Source organism: Pecten maximus, chromosome 10, assembly GCF_902652985.1.
Source record: "Pecten maximus chromosome 10, xPecMax1.1, whole genome shotgun sequence".
In the NCBI taxonomy this organism is placed as follows: Eukaryota; Metazoa; Mollusca; class Bivalvia; order Pectinida; family Pectinidae; genus Pecten; species Pecten maximus.
In genome coordinates, this window is record NC_047024.1 from 20510129 (window position 1) to 20530311 (window position 20183).

The 20183-nt window shown below is 37.8% G+C and overlaps 1 protein-coding gene and 1 long non-coding RNA gene across 2 annotated transcripts in view; one reads left to right on the top strand and one right to left on the bottom strand.

Moving 5' to 3' along the window:
- Window positions 1-20183, bottom strand: part of LOC117336267 (ras-related and estrogen-regulated growth inhibitor-like) — a 40923-nt gene that overhangs the window by 1374 nt on the left and 19366 nt on the right. Inside the window, exons 2-4 of the mRNA XM_033896747.1 lie at window positions 11142-11272; window positions 10187-10374; window positions 9259-9382 (exon numbers count right to left, since the gene is read on the bottom strand). Of these exons, the coding sequence (XP_033752638.1) occupies window positions 9259-9382; window positions 10187-10374; window positions 11142-11272 (443 nt within the window). The remainder of the gene's footprint in view (window positions 1-9258; window positions 9383-10186; window positions 10375-11141; window positions 11273-20183) is intronic.
- Window positions 1405-8992, top strand: LOC117336268. The gene is made up of 3 exons (XR_004534568.1): window positions 1405-1595; window positions 8680-8735; window positions 8951-8992. It is a non-coding gene; the product is annotated as an uncharacterized LOC117336268 (long non-coding RNA).

Consider the following 20183-nt stretch of genomic DNA (forward strand, 5'->3'; position numbering starts at 1 on the left):
AATTGACCCCATAATGTAATTTCACTATTGTCTATTTAGTGCAAATGTGGCGGAGACATCCAGTCTTGGAAATTAATATTAAATACAATTTTCATAGAATATTTTAAACAGTGTGTATAACATATATATATATAATATATATATATATATAATTAATAGTATAATAGTGAGGTTGTGAGTTTCTGTCAATTGTATGTCACCGTCTATGTCAACTGTAGTCAAGTCGTGTCAGTGTCCATGTCAAGTGCCATGTGCTTATGTTTTGTATTTGTGACCCTTGACCTCATACCCTTCACCTGTAACCATATGACCACCTTTTGCACACCTGGCCCACCCTGCACATGCAGAGCTGGGACAGAGATAGTTGGACCACCAGGGGACACACAGAGCCATGATAATATAAGGTATTTTTAAGTATATGCATAAAGTTCTTTAAGTTAGTTTTAAGTATTGTAGTTCACTTAGAAATTGTATTTGTACATACCATTGTAGCCAATTACAATATTACCTGGTAATTAATTGTCTTCAGGTTCAGTATCTACTTTATCTGCAAAAATATGTAAGGTGTTGGGCCTGGCGGCCATATTGAAAATAATTCTTAATTATTTCTAAGTTCAGGCCATTTGTCCAATATAGCACTTTTAAGTGGTATTTTAGTTATCTCTGAAGTATTTTTATAGATATATATATATTTGTCACTGTATAAAGTATAGTGGTATATGGTGGTTTTTTTCATTTTGTCAGGTTCTTTGTAACAACAGGACGGAATTGATATTGAGAACCCCTGTCACATTGATAGAGTAAGTGTTATTAACATAAGACATGTCAAATTAGTTATAAGGTCATTTTCCTTATCATCCATATTATTGTTAATGTAATTTGGGGATGATGTAATTGTATTATTATCATGGTAACTGTATGTGGTCATATGTAGAGTTTTATTACTGTATTGTTAAATGTATCTGTGATGTCCATATCTACTGTAAATTGATAGTATTTGTTTCTACTGTTTTAGGGTGTCTGACTGAAGTTGTCTATGAATAAAACGTGAAAAGAACTGTGCCATTGTGGTTATCAATCAGCCTCTGCCCAAATCCCCACCCCGTTTCATTGGCGCCCAACGTGGGGCAGAGGCGCCCAACATCAGTACAGAACAGTTCTGAGAACTTTCAACATGTTTCCATATGTGGAGAGGAAGATGATGTTCTAGTGAAGCTAAGAAGGTAACAGTTAGCTTTATATCGCCGGTTGCCGGTTAGACACGATATTTGCCACGCTTTTAACCAACTTTACCTATGAACTTCACCAACATGCTATTTTTGAATATAACTATATATATATTCATGGGAAGTCGCCAAGTGCTCGCAACTCAGAAGACCAGTGAATTCCACGGGGTACGTGTGCTGTGACCCCATACGCGTACGTGAGTTTCTAATCGAACAAGAGGTTACGTCACATCGGAAGTCAACGTTATACCGGAAGTGATTGCGGAAAACAGAACTTTACATTCTATCGCCGAGAAGTTACTACTGCAGTTTATGGAACATTGAACAATTACTGTTACAAGGAATGTCATACATCACCGGGAATACTACGTGAGACTCGAACTGTTAACTTAATTGTGTATGAATATTGTTTTTTGCGTGTTTTTTTTTTAAAACAATTTAGTTGTAACTTGTGTACGATAGATAGATTACTCATATTTCGTGTTACAATACTGTCATATTTTTGGTAAGTACATAGTGTTAAATTCTACCAGTGGGTTAAAGCTCTGAAGCAGGTCACCTACCCATTACCCTATTAACTTACTCTCATTCATTCACACTTGCATTTTATGTTTATATGTTCAGTGTTATATGTAGTACACCCTTGTTTTTTGTTGACTCAGTGTTGAATGTTCTTATTTGTTGTGTGTGGATCTGGTGAGCTAGAGATTTTTCATTGGCATATTCATTTTTTTCTTTGCATATATATATGATTAATTGCTTTGTAGTGGGTACCCAGTGTGGCTGTCCATACTTGGTGTCATTCTGGTCATCTGTCGACGGTAGCAACTAGTGAGCAGGTGCCCCTCCCAATCAAGGGGAGATAATTGTATAGGGTTTGACCCTTAGCGTTATAAGGGGAATAACTCTTTATTTTTTTTTATTTTTTCTCTTGTTGTTGTTGTTAATTATTCCTTACTTTGTTTTTTGTCCCCCTTTCAGCTGATGACTTATATTAGACTTGGTTTTCAGAATTTTCTATTTATTTCAGCTTTGGTTCTATTCTTGTTTAACATCTTACCATTTGTAATGGCTGAGGGTGGACAAGAACCATTAGTTGACAGGTCTGAGGGTGCGGATTCCGAAGTGGATCCAATGAAGGAATTTTTTTGATAAACTCGGGGTGAAGCCCAAGACTAGCAACAAGGAGGAGCTTCAGTCATGGATGGTGAACTATCTAAAGCAGCAAGGGGTCCTAACTACTGCTGATATTGACCGGCCCATTAAGGAGGAAGATGAGGGCACTACCAATGATGACGAAGTCTTTGAAGATGAAAATGCCCCTGTTCAGGTTCATCTTAACAGAAAACCCTGGATTGCCAAGTTTAATGGGACTGATAAGGATAGCTATGCAGTTTGGAGACATCAACTCATCAGCTTGGTGCAGGAGAACCATAAGGCTCAGGATATCATGGATGCTCTCCGTTCATCTCTGCAAGGTAAGGCTGCAAGTGTATTTGCCAGGATTAGGAATGGAGCTTCCATTGAAGAAATACTGAAGAAGATGGACAGCGTTTTTGGAGAGATTGATAGTGAGGCTGATCTCCTTGCAGAATTTTATGGAGCCAAACATCTCAAGGATGAGTCTGTGGCTGATTGGGGATGTAGGCTGGAAAGTGTCCTGGATTCTGTACAGAAGCAGTGTAACCTGCCTTATTCGGCCAACAAGATGTTGAGAAATATGCTGTGGACAGGGTTGAGACAGGACCTCAAGGATATATCGGGGTATTTGGTTGATCAGATTTCCAATTTTGACGATCTTCGTATAGCCCTGAGACGTATTGAGAAGCAGCATAAGATTCCAGCCACCAGTGCAGATGTACTGAAGGAGCCTACAGGGAAGAAGTCTGTACCTGCAAAGTCAGCTCAAGAGGATCCCCTTCAGAAGTTAGCAGTTATGGTACAGCAGCTTACTGTGGATATGGCTGAGTTGAAGAAAGGGAATTCCAAGAAACAGTATGACAACAAGAATAAACAACAAGGAGACAGACATCAACAGTCTCAGCATAACAAGCACAACAAAAATCAACAAGGAAACAACCAACACAGGGAGGATAGGGCTTCTCATCAAGAAGCAACAAACAACTGGGGTGGATCTACTTATCCTCAACACCATAGCCACAATGATGGTGGGACATGGGAACAGCGGGACGAACCAACATGTTGGAGATGTGGACAGAGTGGACATCTACAATACGGCTGTCGTGTTAATGTGGATCATGTCCGACGACCACAGGATTTTTGAGAAGGGACACTCTGTAGGTCTGTACCAACAATATAGTCCCAATATAGCGGCCCAGTCCGAGTCACAGCAGCTAGTTGGTGAGGCCAACGAGACCACAGTATTTATTGAAAATATTGCAACACCAGTTTTACTGGATACAGGATCCTGTGTGTCAACCATCAGTACTGGATTTTACCAGGCTAATTTTCCACACTTAGATGTGAAGCCATTGGATATTTTGTTAAACATAGAATGTGCTGATGGGAATCCTTTGCCCTATGAAGGTTTCATAGAGGTGGAACTTTCGTGGGATGGACAGCCTGAAGGTATTAGAGTACCTTGCCTGATGTTAGTGGTGGCGGAGAGTACATATAATTCCCGAGTTCCTGTTCTGCTGGGAACTAATGTACTTGGCAGGATTATGTCTATTTTTCAGTCACGTTATGGAGCACGCTTTATGCAGCGATGTTCCATGGATACCCCATCTTATATCGCTTTTAGATGCATAGCCCTAAGGGAGCAGAGAATGGCCCGTCATCATCATCGATTGGGAATTGTAAAGAGTGCAGAACGCAGAAGTATTACCATTAACCCTAACCGACAGGTTGTTGTGTCAGGATATGTGGACAAAGGTCAGCACTATCCTAACTCATGTGCTTTATTACAAACATGTAAGGACTCTGTCCTTGAATCTGACCTCAGTATTGCACCGACAGTTATAAATTACAACTACAGAGGGACAGGACCAGTGCAGGTAAGTATCGCCAATCTCTCTACTCGCACTGTAACGATAACACCTGGGGCGGTGTTGTGCGAATTGCAACCTGTAAGTATTGAGCTGTTGGAAACTCGGGTGGACTCCGCGAAAGATGATTCAACACTTTCCAAGATTGATTTCACACAAGGCAGTCTCACTGATGAGGAATTTCGTGAGGGAACCAAGGTTATTGAGTATTTTGATGACATTTTTTCTCACGGGGATACCGATATTGGACACAGTACCACTGTCCAACATTACATCAACTTAGAAGATACCAAGCCATTTAAACAGAAACACCGGCGAATACCACCTGGCCTGTATGATGAGGTTAGAGCCCACCTTCAGACACTGCTGAACTCTGGTATCATTAGAAGATCTCGCAGCCCCTGGGCATCAGCCGTTGTTTTAGCTAGGAAGAACGATAATTCCCTCAGGATGTGCATTGACTACAGAGAGCTGAATAAGATGTCGATACGGGATTCCTATGCACTTCCTCGTGTGGAGGATATTCTCGACTGTTTGGCGGGTTCACGTTTCTTCTCTGTTATCGATATGAAAAGCGGATACCACCAGGTTGAAGTTGCTAAAGTACATAAGGAGAGGACGGCTTTCACAGTGGGCCCTTTAGGGTTTTACGAATTCAATCGCCTCCCATTTGGCTTGACAAACAGCCCAGCAACCTATCAACGTCTAATGGAGGATATCCTGGGAGACTACAATTTGAACATCTGTCTCATATACCTCGACGATGTGATTATTTTCTCAAGAACATATCAAGAACATATGGAAAGACTTCAAAAAGTGTTTCAGCGGATCAGAGAGAGTGGATTGAAGCTTTCCCCAAAGAAGTGCAAGTTTTTCAAGGAAGAGGTCGTCTATGTTGGACATTGTGTTTCGGCAGCTGGTATTAAGCCCGATCCTGCGAAGACAGAGGTAATACGGACATGGCCCACTCCGAAAACCCCAGAGGATGTCCAACGCTTCCTGGGGTTTGCGGGATACTACAGGAAATTCGTGAGAGATTTCTCGAAGATAGCTAGGCCTTTGTCGGAGTTGATGCCAGTGCCAAAACGGAAAACATCAAAGACCAAGCGGAATCAGAACTCTGTGCAGAAAGCCTGGGAATGGGGAGAGCGGCAACAGTTAGCATTCCAGACCTTGAGACAGGCCCTAGCAGAACCACCCATTCTTGGATATGCGAACTATAGCTTGCCATTCGAGTTACACACAGATGCATCGCAAGATGGGTTAGGCGCTGTTCTTTACCAGGAACAAGAGGGTGTGAAGAAAGTCATTGCCTATGCCAGTAGGGGCCTTACCAAGGCGGAGAGGAATTACCCGGCCCATCGCTTGGAGTTCCTGGCATTGAAATGGGCGATTTCTGAAAAATTTAAGGACTATCTGTATGGAGCACAGAAGTTTATAGTATTAACAGATAACAACCCATTAACATATGTGCTTTCTACAGCAAAGTTGGATGCCACCGGGCACCGTTGGTTGGCTGCATTGGCTGCTTATAACTTTGAGATACGGTACAGGCCTGGAACCAGCAATATAGATGCTGACACTTTGTCGCGCCTACCAAGGCAGGAATCGCAACCCAGCCTGGAGTGTATTGCAGAAGATACCATCAAGGCCTTATGTGGAGCTATCACCACGGAGCCTATCATTGGGAAATGCAGTATGTCTGTCGATGCTGTGGATGTTTTTGAGCAGCCTGACGAGTATAATCTTACTGAGTTAACATTCCGGGATTGGAGAAAAAAACAGGAACAGGATCCTAGGCTAGCACCCTGGATGTCTGCAGTGAGAAAGGGAGTGAGACCTAAATGGAAGGATATCCCTCATACGCCGGAGAATGCAGCGTTGCTTAAGAATTTTTCCAATCTCAAGTTCAGGCAAGGAGTCTTGCATAGGGTGACAATGGTAGAGGATGTTGAGCACATACAGCTTGTTTTGCCGACAGCTTACCAGGAGCGAGCCCTTCAGGAACTTCACACTGACACGGGACACCCGGGAAGGGATCGGACCGCGAGTTTAGTTCGAGATCGGTTTTATTGGCCAAACATGTTTACTCATATAGAGAAATGGGTTAAGTCATGTCCGAGATGTCTTCGAAGAAAATCACCGGTGGACAGAGCTCCCATGGTCAGTATCACATCTAGACAACCTATGGAATTAGTCTGCATTGACTACCTGTCATTGGAAACTTCAATCGGGGGATATCAACATATTCTAGTTGTAACCGACCATTTTTCAAGGTATGCGCAGGCCTTTCCAGCGAAAAATCAAACAGCCAGGACCACCGCTGATATCCTTTTTCGGAATTTCATGGTCCATTATGGATTTCCCCAACGCCTCCATTCCGATCAGGGAGCGAACTTCGTCGGTAAGGTTATAACAGAACTTTGCGCATTAGCAGGGATAAGGAAATCTAGAACATCTCCTTATCATCCCATGGGAAACGGTATGACCGAACGATTTAACCGTACTTTATTGGACATGCTAGGCACTCTAGATGTAGACAAGAAAAAGGATTGGAAATCACACGTGGCCCCGCTGGTTCATGCATACAACTGTACCAGACACGAGAGTACTGGATACACACCATATTTCTTGATGTTTGGCAGGGATCCGAGGTTGCCGATCGACATCGCTTTTGATCTCCGGAAAGATGACTCCAGTTCATTCGTTCCCATGACGAAGTATGCGAAGGATTTACGGGAACGGCTGAGGCATTCCTATGAGGCGGCGGCTGCAGCCTCACGGAAGAGACAGAGCCGTCAGAAGGGAACCTATGACCTTAAGACCAGAGGGGCATCTATTCAGGAAGGGGACCGTGTTTTGGTTCGGAAGTTAGCGTTTGAGGGGAAACACAAGATTGAGGATAGGTGGGAGGATGCGCCCTACACAGTCATAAAGCAACCAAGTTATGATATCCCTGTTTTTGTTGTTGAGAGTGAAGCTGATGGTCGTAGGAGGACACTCCATAGAAATAATCTACTACCTATCGGTTATCTTCCGACAGAGGAAGAGGTTCCGAAAATATCAGAGTCTGAAACACCAACACCTAAGCCTAAGCCTAGGCCACGGAAAATACAGGCACCACTTATAATTGAGAAACAGGAAGATCACAAAGGAAATAGTGAAGAGGGTGAAGATGATGAAGATGAGGATGAAAACTCAATTCTACTGGAAGTAACTCCTGTCAGGAAACCTCTCTCAGAGGAGAGGTCTTTATTGGACGGGGAGGAGACTAGTGAAGTACAGACACCGGTACCGGAATATTTGCCGCAACAGCAAGACGGTGGTGACGACCCCGTTGAGGCTGTGCGGGAGGAGGAGGTTGTCACGGCCGAGCCATCGGAAGGAGGTGGAGCGGAGTCAGATTTATCTGGGAAGGCAGAACCGGAAGGCCGCCCCACAAGGAATCGACAGCCTCCCAAATGGATGAGAAGCGAGGAGTATGTCTTGGCTCAGCAGATTGTGGAGCCCGAGTGGAAGGAAAAGGCAGATATCCTCGAGAGGTTGATCAACCGTGGTAGCCTGGTCAATGCTCGGACTCTAGACCGGGTGGCAAACTGTTTGGTAGACATCTTGTCCAGTAGTGGGTAAGTTGTTTTTTTATTTCAGCATGACATAGCAGTTTTGATAAGCATGTTTTTATTTTCTTGTAGCCGCAGGACTTAATTCGAATTCCGGGACGTCATTCAACCTTGAGGGGGTGTATGTGGCGGAGACATCCAGTCTTGGAAATTAATATTAAATACAATTTTCATAGAATATTTTAAACAGTGTGTATAACATATATATATATAATATATATATATATATATAATTAATAGTATAATAGTGAGGTTGTGAGTTTCTGTCAATTGTATGTCACCGTCTATGTCAACTGTAGTCAAGTCGTGTCAGTGTCCATGTCAAGTGCCATGTGCTTATGTTTTGTATTTGTGACCCTTGACCTCATACCCTTCACCTGTAACCATATGACCACCTTTTGCACACCTGGCCCACCCTGCACATGCAGAGCTGGGACAGAGATAGTTGGACCACCAGGGGACACACAGAGCCATGATAATATAAGGTATTTTTAAGTATATGCATAAAGTTCTTTAAGTTAGTTTTAAGTATTGTAGTTCACTTAGAAATTGTATTTGTACATACCATTGTAGCCAATTACAATATTACCTGGTAATTAATTGTCTTCAGGTTCAGTATCTACTTTATCTGCAAAAATATGTAAGGTGTTGGGCCTGGCGGCCATATTGAAAATAATTCTTAATTATTTCTAAGTTCAGGCCATTTGTCCAATATAGCACTTTTAAGTGGTATTTTAGTTATCTCTGAAGTATTTTTATAGATATATATATATTTGTCACTGTATAAAGTATAGTGGTATATGGTGGTTTTTTTCATTTTGTCAGGTTCTTTGTAACAACAGGACGGAATTGATATTGAGAACCCCTGTCACATTGATAGAGTAAGTGTTATTAACATAAGACATGTCAAATTAGTTATAAGGTCATTTTCCTTATCATCCATATTATTGTTAATGTAATTTGGGGATGATGTAATTGTATTATTATCATGGTAACTGTATGTGGTCATATGTAGAGTTTTATTACTGCATTGTTAAATGTATCTGTGATGTCCATATCTACTGTAAATTGATAGTATTTGTTTCTACTGTTTTAGGGTGTCTGACTGAAGTTGTCTATGAATAAAACGTGAAAAGAACTGTGCCATTGTGGTTATCAATCAGCCTCTGCCCAAATCCCCACCCCGTTTCACAAATGTTCAAAATCCTATCATAATTCTATTAATAATAATGATATTCGATTTAGCAAAAACAGTTAAGTCCCCATCAAATTTTCTAAACAGAGATTCACGTGTGTATCAGTAATAACCATTAGCTGTCCCTTGTATTTACATAACTATAGGTTTGCACGGATTTTACACGAACGTATGTTTAGAGAAACATATTTGGGGATACCAATATTTACCTTTCGGACAAGCATGTGGAAAATCTTCGTCACTCCCTCGGAATCTGATGACGCAGAACATTCGGAAATCATGTACCCAGTGTTTCGCCATTCGATATCCTCTGATTTCTGGGTAGAGACAGCCCTGGGGTTGCGAAAAATATATATGTTAGATTAACACACTGAGAGAGAGGCATTACAATTTGGTGTCATTAACTTTTTCCAATTGATTAAAATTCGTCCAAAATTGTTTTATAAAATCAGTATTTTTTTCAATTTATGTTTAACAAAGAAAAAGCATACTTAAACCGAAGAACGTATATTTTTTTATAAAATATATATATCTTCGTACCAAATTGGGCTTTCAAAGCATTGCATAAATTACATTGTCCCTAGAATTAGCTTGAATTATGCTGACATGATAATGATGATGGCTTTGGCATAAACTGTATACATGCATGAACATAAAAACATTAGATTAGTTTTTCGCATATGAATTGACACATACTTTGTTTATCTATACGGTGTAAAGCAGTAAATAGGCGTCAATTTGCGTTTATGTGAGAAGGAAAACGAGGGAGGTGGTAGAATTTAGGAGGAAAGAAATGTATGGCGTCTTTGAACGAAATATCTTTGTAGCAGCCAATTTTATAGAGTGTTTTGATTCCATTCAACTTTGTTAAATAGTGTTGCTATCAAAGAAAAGGAAGTTAACAAAGTTAAGATGGGATGGTTCCATTGTAGAGATGTACTTATAGCGTGTTGTCCATGGACACAGCAAGTAAACGAAAACAGAAATAACATTATCTTAAAAAAGAATCAAATAAGAATCAAAAGAGATCCCATTTTATATTAAAAGACTTAGATCGTTGTGGAATTGCATTAATTACCGAGAAGAGGAAGGCTTGTTATGTAGGAATGAAAACATGTATTTAGATTGTAGTCTTACCGAGCGTGGTCAAGGTCACATTTGTTGCCTAGCAACACCAGTGGAATGCATGAACTACGTTCTCTTCTCAGCCAATCAACGACGGATTCGGCTACGTCAAAACTCTGTCGATCGGTGATGGAGTACACAACAACTGCGCCATCAATCTTCTGGAGACACTCCTTCGAACTAGACTTTTTGTCTATGCTCTGTTACAAAGAACAATATAAAAAATATTCTTATGACAGTTAATGAAAATACTAATACATATATATAGAACTTACAGATTCTCATATGCTACATAACATAACAGGGCAATTACAGTTTTTTGTAAGATGTTCGCAACTCATAGTGTGGCTTTTGTATTTAAAAAGTTTTTTTTATAGATTTCCTGCATTTGACTGCATCCTCCCATATAACAGTTTGTCTTCAGATTAATTAAGATGTTGCCGTACTCAGACCCGAGAGCGTTTTTTTATATTGCACTGACACGAGTGTAAGATCCTATTTATCACAATACACATTCATGAGAAATGAACGGAAACCATGCAATCTAGTTTCCTGATTCAGCTGCAATTTCCAACTTGGACATTATTTTTTATCGTTAAATCTTTCCTCTAAGAAGCATTTCCATTGGCTTAAAATCAATATTATCATCCCGTAAAAGCAGTGTATACTAATTTCTAGTAAATTAGTAAAACAGTAAATTTAGTTATAAGGATTAACATGCGTATGTTTTTGATATTTTCAAGTTATAACTCTATACCATAAAAATATGTTCAATTTAATCTTTAGTTACTGCCGAGAAAATGTCAATGGCATGATGTCATTTTTGAAGACGTCATTTTATTGTTATAACATATGTGTGTCGTGCTATATTCATGACCTGGACGTATCGCGTATAAGAAGAGGCCAAAAAAGTGAAAACAAAACACATTGTTCTTTATTCAATTCCTTATATGACCTCTAAACTAACCTTGCCTCCAACGTCTATGACCTTGAGAGACACTTGCTTGTCATCCAACGTGATGCTCCTTTCGTACGCCATTTCATCGCACTGCGCATACTCCGTTAGAAACCTTCCGGTCAGAAAGCGGACAACTAGTGCTATAAAAATAAAAGCAGACGATATCAGAATAAAGATAAACAATGTTACACTATTTCTATCATGTTACTACTTTAGTTCTGAACAGTAGTTATTTATAGCAATGCCAGATCTGACCTCCTGCTAAAGAGAAACAATATGGGCGGTATCGAAGCAAGCACGCCAAATTTTACCTTTAACTGACCTTTATCATCAACGAGTGTGTGCTTCATGATAAGTAGCAGGGTAAGAGGTACACCATGGTTGCTGATATTCTTTATTTAACCAAGCATTAATCCGTAGCAAAAATACAACATCAAGGTTAAACCAAGAAGTGGAGAAATACTTTTTAGTATTCGTAGCAGAAATGTTAAAAGCAAAAAGTAAAAAGTCTGGGATACGATCATTTGACGAAAAAAAATAAAAAATAAAAAAACAAAACAAAAAACCCCGTAAAACTGCTTTCAATGCTGAAGACATTACAAAATGAAACAAACATATGCAATGTACACCGCAGAGATCACAATAGAGACGAAGGTTGTATGTGCTGAACAGAATAGCGAACAAAACGGATATGGCACAGTTTCTCTGCACATCTTATCAACTGATTTTTAGTTATCAAGAATGAGAAAATGTTTGACTTTCACACGTTCTCTTTAAATATAAGTTATAAATTCAATTAAAGCAACAACCAATCTGAAGTGTTAACAATGTCATCGTAATATGTATACTATTCGGGATAACTCTAAACCTACATAACCATTTCGCGTGTTCTATTTGTGATACCTCTTAATCTACATAAACACTACATGTACTATTCGGAATACATCTAAACTTACTTAATTATTACATGTTCTATCCATGCTACCTCTTAATCTATATAAACATTACACGTACCATTCGGATACCTCTTAATTTACATAAATATAGTTGTTATTGTTATGATTAGCGATTGAGATCAAAGACATACCTTTCTCGACGTGGGTGGCAATTAAATGATAAGAATTGAAATACTGATAGATGTTGAAATATGCTTATAAATTGTATATTTAAACTACCACGAAGACTCCACGTGATACATATGGATCTAGGTTTTAAAAATCCGGCATTATCTATGTTTGTTTTTTTAGCACTCCGAACACGTGCAATTGAAACACAATTAGCTACCTTTAGAACACCAACCAGGAGAGGTAGTATCAAATTCCTAAACAGAACGTGCAATGAGTTAATAAAACTACTTCTCAGATAAGAATTAAGATGATCGGGCTGATTGTATTTACTAAAATTTAAAAACAAAATTTTGATTAAGAGCTCAAATAAAAATATCTTTAACAAACATCATTAAATACCATACATGGGTCAATTTATATAATGTTTCGGTTAAATAAATAACATGAGAGGATAAAAATATCCAATGATAAGTTTATCAAATATATTTCTTTAAACTAACGTATGAATGAATATGAAAGAAAAGTTGTATGTCTGATAAGTCTCCTCTGTGAGGACACCAATTATATGTACTCCATGTTTTTGATCAATAAAATTATTTTGAACATAAAAAAAATGATGAGTTTGAAATAAACGTATTTTATTGGTTTGTTTCAGGAATATGATTTAAGAAACAAAGAGATGGAATGAGAGAGCGTGGAAATGGTACATTTTCTTATCGGAAGTTAAATTCCGATATAGGTTACATCAGAAGAACAGATCGGAGTGAAACTTGGGAAGCAAGGTGGCCATCACACACGTATGTACTCCACAGTACGGAATAGATAGGTAAAAGCCATCTAATGTTACATCTATGATATATATTCTAGTGTTGCCTGACTGACGTTTGTTAATGTTTGGGTGTTACCCACTTGTAGACGGTATCAATGAATATACCCCATTTCTCTCAAACCGATAACAACTCAATCGTGCATAAGGTAAGTAGAGATTAAGTCGATATGCAGCAACAGGCCTCAGGCTATTTTTTCTCAGTTCTTAAATAAACATCGTAGCTCTCAACCATGTGCAAAATAAACAGGAAGTTATCATATAGATATTATTCCTATCAAATATTGCATCAGTGTTTAAAAAAAATCATTCCAGCCCAGATCCGTAAATGTAAACATATTTATTGTCATGATTCAGTTGTTGCTTGCTACGTTATCTTAATTAAAGGACTCATTTTAATTTTAGGGATTCATCCAGCTGTCTACAAACTATTAGTTATTTTGTGTTATTTGTCGACTCGTCTCGTGTACAGCAACATGTAGTGTTGTGCTCTTTATCAGATTTATGTGGCTCTGTAGCCCGAGCTTCATCTGCCCCTGACACCATGTCTGGTGTTGTCAGGACCAGAGGAAACTCGGGCTAGTTGCTCTGCAGCCAAGTGGTTACGTATATGTCGATTAAGAGGCTAAGAATTATCCGGATACGTCAACCCACAGCAACAAAAAATATACACACGTAGCAGGGAGTCATCCCATAACAACAACCAGCATTAGCGACACTTAACCATAACACAATAGGCCACAGCGTCAATGTGACATGCCCGACATTGCATTATAGCTTCAAGCAGACATGCACAACCTGAGGAGCCGACACATGGACCGACATGAATTTGGAAGGGAAGGCCAGACCAAGGAAACAAAACCGAAGCAAAACAAACAAAAAGGAAAGACAACAGAAATCCTTTATAAAAGACACACATAGACGTAATGTGTATTTGTGATATTTCATAGATTTCTGACGTTCAAAAATATGCTTATCATTAATGACTTATCATAGTACACAGCTATATGAGAGTAGACATTTTTACGTTAGGAACTTGGGATTTTCAGAACGAGATTGTTCTCACAGGTGGGTTAGATGTTGTATATTACAGGCCTACACTTTGCTAATGAAGTGATCTTTCCCCGAGATTAAGGGCGTGTTTTCATGTACATTTTTTTCACCCTTTTATGATTAATATGTTTAATCCCTGAATCATCGTGTGAAAAAAGCTTCAAAGATTTTGATATCAACAAGGCCATTTCAAACTGTGTATAAATCTCACCCTAATCTACTGTAATTATATCTTTATTTGATTTTATGCTCATTTAGATATTATTTGATATATTCATAACCTACAGCTATTAGAAGGAATATATATAAGATAAACGTATTAAATGATAAAAATAAACATTAAATGTAAATGACGATTTATCCATTTGATGAAGAGAGGTGTTTTAAAGGTTAAGTCTGAAGCTAAACTGCGTTTGATGTACCTTATATTAATATATTAATATGTACCGTATATTAATATATATATATATGTGTGTGTGTGTGTGAAATGTCGACAAGTCATGTTTCTCAGTAAGTTAGGGGTTTTCACATAGGTAAGTCTTTCCCTGGTTCGATATGAGTGTTTATTTGCATGATTCATTTACAACACATATTTGCAGAAAATGATACTTTGGTGGTTCGCTTTAAAGAAAAATGCACTGTCGAAAAGCTGGTCTACTCAAACATGAATGTCATATATTTGTCAGACAATAATGACTCAATGACTGTTGTAAAATAAACGTTTTCATTGACTTCCGCCCGCACACATTATCATCCCATAAACTCCCGCGAGAACTGGGTCAATTGACTTAAGTCTACTTGGATAGTAACGTTATTAGGTGTATGTTACGTAATAACTTTGAGAACTGTGGCGTACAGTGAACATTTACGAGATGTTTATATGGGGAAAAGTCTACATTTAAACATCTTTGAATGACTTCATAACCGACTTACGGGGTGGGGGAGGGGGGTGGGGGGGTCTTAGAACATGGTTTAGAGGGGTAGAGGGGGAGGGGGAGGTATAAGAACATGGTTTATAGACAGTGTCGTGGTAACTTATATCCTTGACTCCAAATTACTCTAACATAACTAAGCCAATCTCATGGCGCACTCATTGTTTATTTCTCTAATTGAATTCATTAGTGACATTTTCATATAAAATGGCAATGTTCATATATTACATGCTTACAAAGATCTATCTTTAATCCGATCAAGATTGGTTTATTTGTTGGTTAAAAATATATATAAAAAAAAAATACATTCATCTTTTTAAAACATTAGCGAAACAAGCTATGTCAAGTTATCTTAATTGGTTGAACCGGATGGAAGCGCGCGAGGGGTTTAACTGTGGCAGGAAACATTGCCCGTGTGGTATGGTAGGTGACCTCATACCTTTTCACGTCTGGTTGGGGAACCGAACCTCTCAGTCACGTTGTTGTTTACAGAACCATATCACATCAATGCAATTATGTTATTCTAGCACGACACACTAAAGTGTTGTTCTGGAACACTTTCTTCAGGTTGGTTAAGTAAATATGACAGAAGTTATATGACACAACCATTATGATATCAATATATTGGTTGTGTCATATAACTTCTATCATACTTAAGTGTTTTATTGTGGGTGTTTATTTATTTTGTTTTATTACTTTCCATTTGTTTATTTATTGTTGTAATTTATATAACTGATATTCTAGAACTATCTGCAATGTATTGATATTTCGTATACATGGAATTGTGAATTGCATTGTGAAGGAAGATTAATAGAAAGGCATATATCTTTTTTAGTTCAATAGTGTCTCGACTGTACCAACGCTTGTAATCATTGTGGAATGTCCAGAATTGCACAAATCCAAGCAATGCTGATATTTCCAGCAAGTTCCCTCACAAACAGATTTAGTGGTTAATCCCCCTTCAAGCCAGGTAAGCGTTTTCTCATGGTTATTTAAAGTCCAGCTGGAATGTCTTTACACGACTAGACTCATCTGCAAGACTATTAAAGAAACTCAGTCGTAAATTTGTTTTCTTATTTGGCTTGTCACTACAATACATGGTAAAGTATTAAGCTTTACAAACAAAATCTACAAATGATTAATAAAATAAAACAAACATTGAATCATGTTGCTCCACAGATACATACGTAAATGGGTTGTCCTGGACGTCTAAGGTCAGTTTAAACTTGATTGGTATTGTCAACACTATAAATTTTTCACATAGCAAAATTTGCCTCGCTCAGTAACAACGCAGTATTTTGATCTTCGAAGCGTACAAGTCGTAAATTATCCGCTAATTATAAAACGTAGTGTCCTGATCTAAATATATGCGTAATATTTTAACTAAAGTTAATCAAGTAGCAAAGACCTGTGATACTTTTGTGTTACCGGTTAAGTCTGATATGTGTGCATAAATTTTTGGTCCGTTGTGATATATTGACGTGTTGAAGGTACTTTTTTTTTTCTTTTTTGTTAAAGCACATTTTCTAATTCTGAAATTATAACATGCACAACAGGTATACATGTTTAATTATCTCTAAGTAACAATATGCGAATACATTTCATGTGTTTTTGAAATTGAAATTCACAAAAACAAATACCTGGTGAATATTATTATCTTGTATGATGCATTATCGCCCTCTGATAAAAATGTACACGAGCTGAGATCCTACGTTAAAATGGTGATAAAAGTTATTTTTGTAGTATATGATGAGAATGTTGATTACATTTAAAAGCAACAACGTCTAATATTAATTGCCAATTCGCCAAAAATATGTGCAACGTAGTACGCTTTTGAGAATAGAATCAAAACCCCAGTGTCGCAGCGGTGCAAAAGTCATTTTGATTTACAAATATCTTATCATTTGCCAACAATATCCGAAGTATGCTGTAAAATTCTTTCGGATTTATTAAAGCGACTATAACTGTAGATTTCACACTTATTTAACGGTAATTTCTTTTTTATAAATAGTGAAATAGATTTAACATAAGCTATAGCGATACACGAGTCTAAACCTCAAACGCTGGTCCATAAATATATTTTTGCATGTTTTAAAAATCTGTTTACCTCTGTTGATATTTGTAAACAATGCTGCACGGAGAAACCCGAATGGAGTCACGTGGGTACGAGTGACGTCATTTCTGTTTACGAGCAGTAGCACATGCATTATTTTTGTTTTGCACTGATTTTTAAAAGCATATTTTATAAAACTTTACAAAGCATGATTGCGAACACTTTTAATTTACGTAATTAATAGAAAGTCTTAGTTTGATATATTTCAATATATATATATATCACTCCCGATAATGTTTCCCAGCCCTTATCTTTACAGTTATAGTCGCTTTAAATGATTCTTTGATGAATCAAAGATAAAATCAATTCATATTGTAGATACATTTCAAACACCCGCCCTCTAACCATTGTCTTTATACAACCTTATCGATATAGTTTTTGGTTTGTTTGTTTGTTCTTTAGTCTTGAAAAGGCACAATAATTGTCTTGCGTACATTCATTTATTTTTTTACATTTCATAAAAATATTTCAAAACGTCATTTGTATTATTTTTCTATATAACTTCCGCATAGGACGTTAAACTGCCCTAGAGAGACCCGAGAGAGCTGGGTTTGTATCAGAAACTGACCACTAAGCATCTTGACCCTCATTGGTTTGTATAAACAACCTTAACATATTGGCTGTAGAGTTAAGTGGTTGTTATTTTTGGCATCTTACAGTAGTGGTTTACGTTTAAACGTTAATCGTTTCTACGTACATTTCTACATGAGTCAGACATGGACGGTAGTATTGTTATATTTAAGATTATAAATAAACTATACTTCACAATCATAATATTCATCCTCTTCCTTCTAAGAACTTACCAAGTGTCAAACCAACCCACCCACCCCCACCCCCACCCCCTCCCTTTCAATGAACAGTCGATATCCCTTTACCATAATACCCCATAAATACAAAAAAAAAGTTATTTTGAACACATATGATACATCTGATGGACGTGCAATAGCCGCCTTTCTCGATTTAACAGAGAACTGCGGCCTACATGTCTCTTAGGTATGCCTGCAGTCCTATTTCTACAAAGCCAGTTTGGATTATATTTTCCCTGCCAAAACCTTGGCATGAACCCGTCAAGTTTCGTTATGGTACATCAATGTCTGTTACTACAATAACAGTCTAGTCAAATAGACCCGAACCCGCCAATTGTATTTTGATAGCTCTGAAAATTTCTGCGTTCGTCTTGGATCATGTCCGCTTGCTTGAAGCTATCTCATATGGTGGGTATTTTGGATCACAATTCTAACGACTGTTTACAGCCATTTGATGTGAGCGTATTTTGGGTCAAAATTGTGAGTAGGTAATATTTTACATAAATCAACCCGAACAAGTTAAAACGTTTAGATAATAAAACATAAAAGTTAGCACGCAGAACTGTGAATCAAAATACCCTCCGCGTGGATGTCATAAAGTGCACTGAGCTTCTAAAGAGATTGTGTGGTCACATTTATAAGTACCTATTTTCCCTGGTAAGTACCTGTAATTTTTACAAGTAAAGCACTCGTCTGTGATTGAAACTAATAATATAAAAGCAATTCCGAAAGTACACACGAAACTTGATACTGTTATAAGAAGTTTTAGAATATAGATTTTGTAAACATTTTAACAGATACTCAAGTCCAATAATCCATTTTATGCAATAACCTTAAATTACAAAGGCACGTATGTTTCATTTTAATAGACATACTATTGCAGTTATCAAATTCAGGTTGATGAAAATATCTTATTCCTTGGTCGATTACCAAACGTTATTAAAATGAAAAAGGAACATCTGATTTGCTGGTTTGAATTTTAAGAACATGTTATAAATGCCGTACAGTTGAGTTCAGGCTCATCATAACACCAGGGCCCAGTTGTTCAAAAGGTGATTAGGTTAATAACATTTGAACAACATTTTTCAAATCCTGATATACAGGTGATAATTTATGATAGAACTTACTTAACAAAACTTTATTAAACTATGAAATTCTTAATTCACTTCCAACTGGCATAATCTAAAGATGATATACTCACAGGTTTTGCAACAAATGAGAAATGGGATATTCACTAATCAAGTGATTAAGCTAATCACCTTTTGAACAACTGGGTCCAGATTCACTACTGGTGCACAAAGTTGGTGCTACAGGTGGACAAGAAGTGGACATAGCTCTACCTAAACATGTATGACCATGAAAGCCTCCACGTGTATTGAGTCCCTGTCTACCAACTGTAGTATGCCTTACCTCCAAGTACATAATCTTACTTCTTAAGCATTCTAAATGAAAATTCATTGTTATATGCTAAGAAGATGTAATTTTGTAGTAGGGCTGAGCAGTGCAATGCCATGGCTATGTTTCAAAGCAGGCGAAGATAAGCTAGTATTGTACATGTAATTCATGTGGACAATTCTTTACTGTAAATTGAAACCCCAGTGCTTACGATCAGTGTTGTATTTTTTAAAGACATATTATTTTGTTGTAGATAGGAGTAATGAAGATATCCTGTCTCAGTCTAATGGTAAGAAAGGAACTACAGTGTAGTAGAATGCATAAGGTCTAGTACCAAGCCAAGTAATGAGAAGGGGAAAGGAAACATATTCTGTTCAAGTTTTGGCCCGAACATCCTTATATTTATCTAAAGGGAAATTCATATCATCCTGAACCAGTAAGGTGAACTTATACTCCTCTCCATTTTTTTCAATTTCAATCAGATTGAACTTGCACGTAACGCGCAGAACGTATCATGACATGGAGCACCTAGCTTCACCGCACGTGCCAAGGTACTTGTTGTTGATATGTATTGGCCGTGTTGATGCACGTGGAGAGGAGATAGTATCGATATCTATGTTCGTGTGTGAACTAGTTTTCACTGACTGCATTAGTTTGTTTTTATGGCAGGCAAGCCCTGACTACGTATATAACTCTGTTACTATTGATTGAAAAAATATTCTAATGCTTAAGAACAGCGCATATGACGTATTAGACACTGATTTCAACTAGCAATAAGTCGAGGGTATAGTGGTTTAAACAGTTAATTCTACATTTATCTGAAGTGATGGATTTTACCGTTGAAGTGCTTTCTGTATCC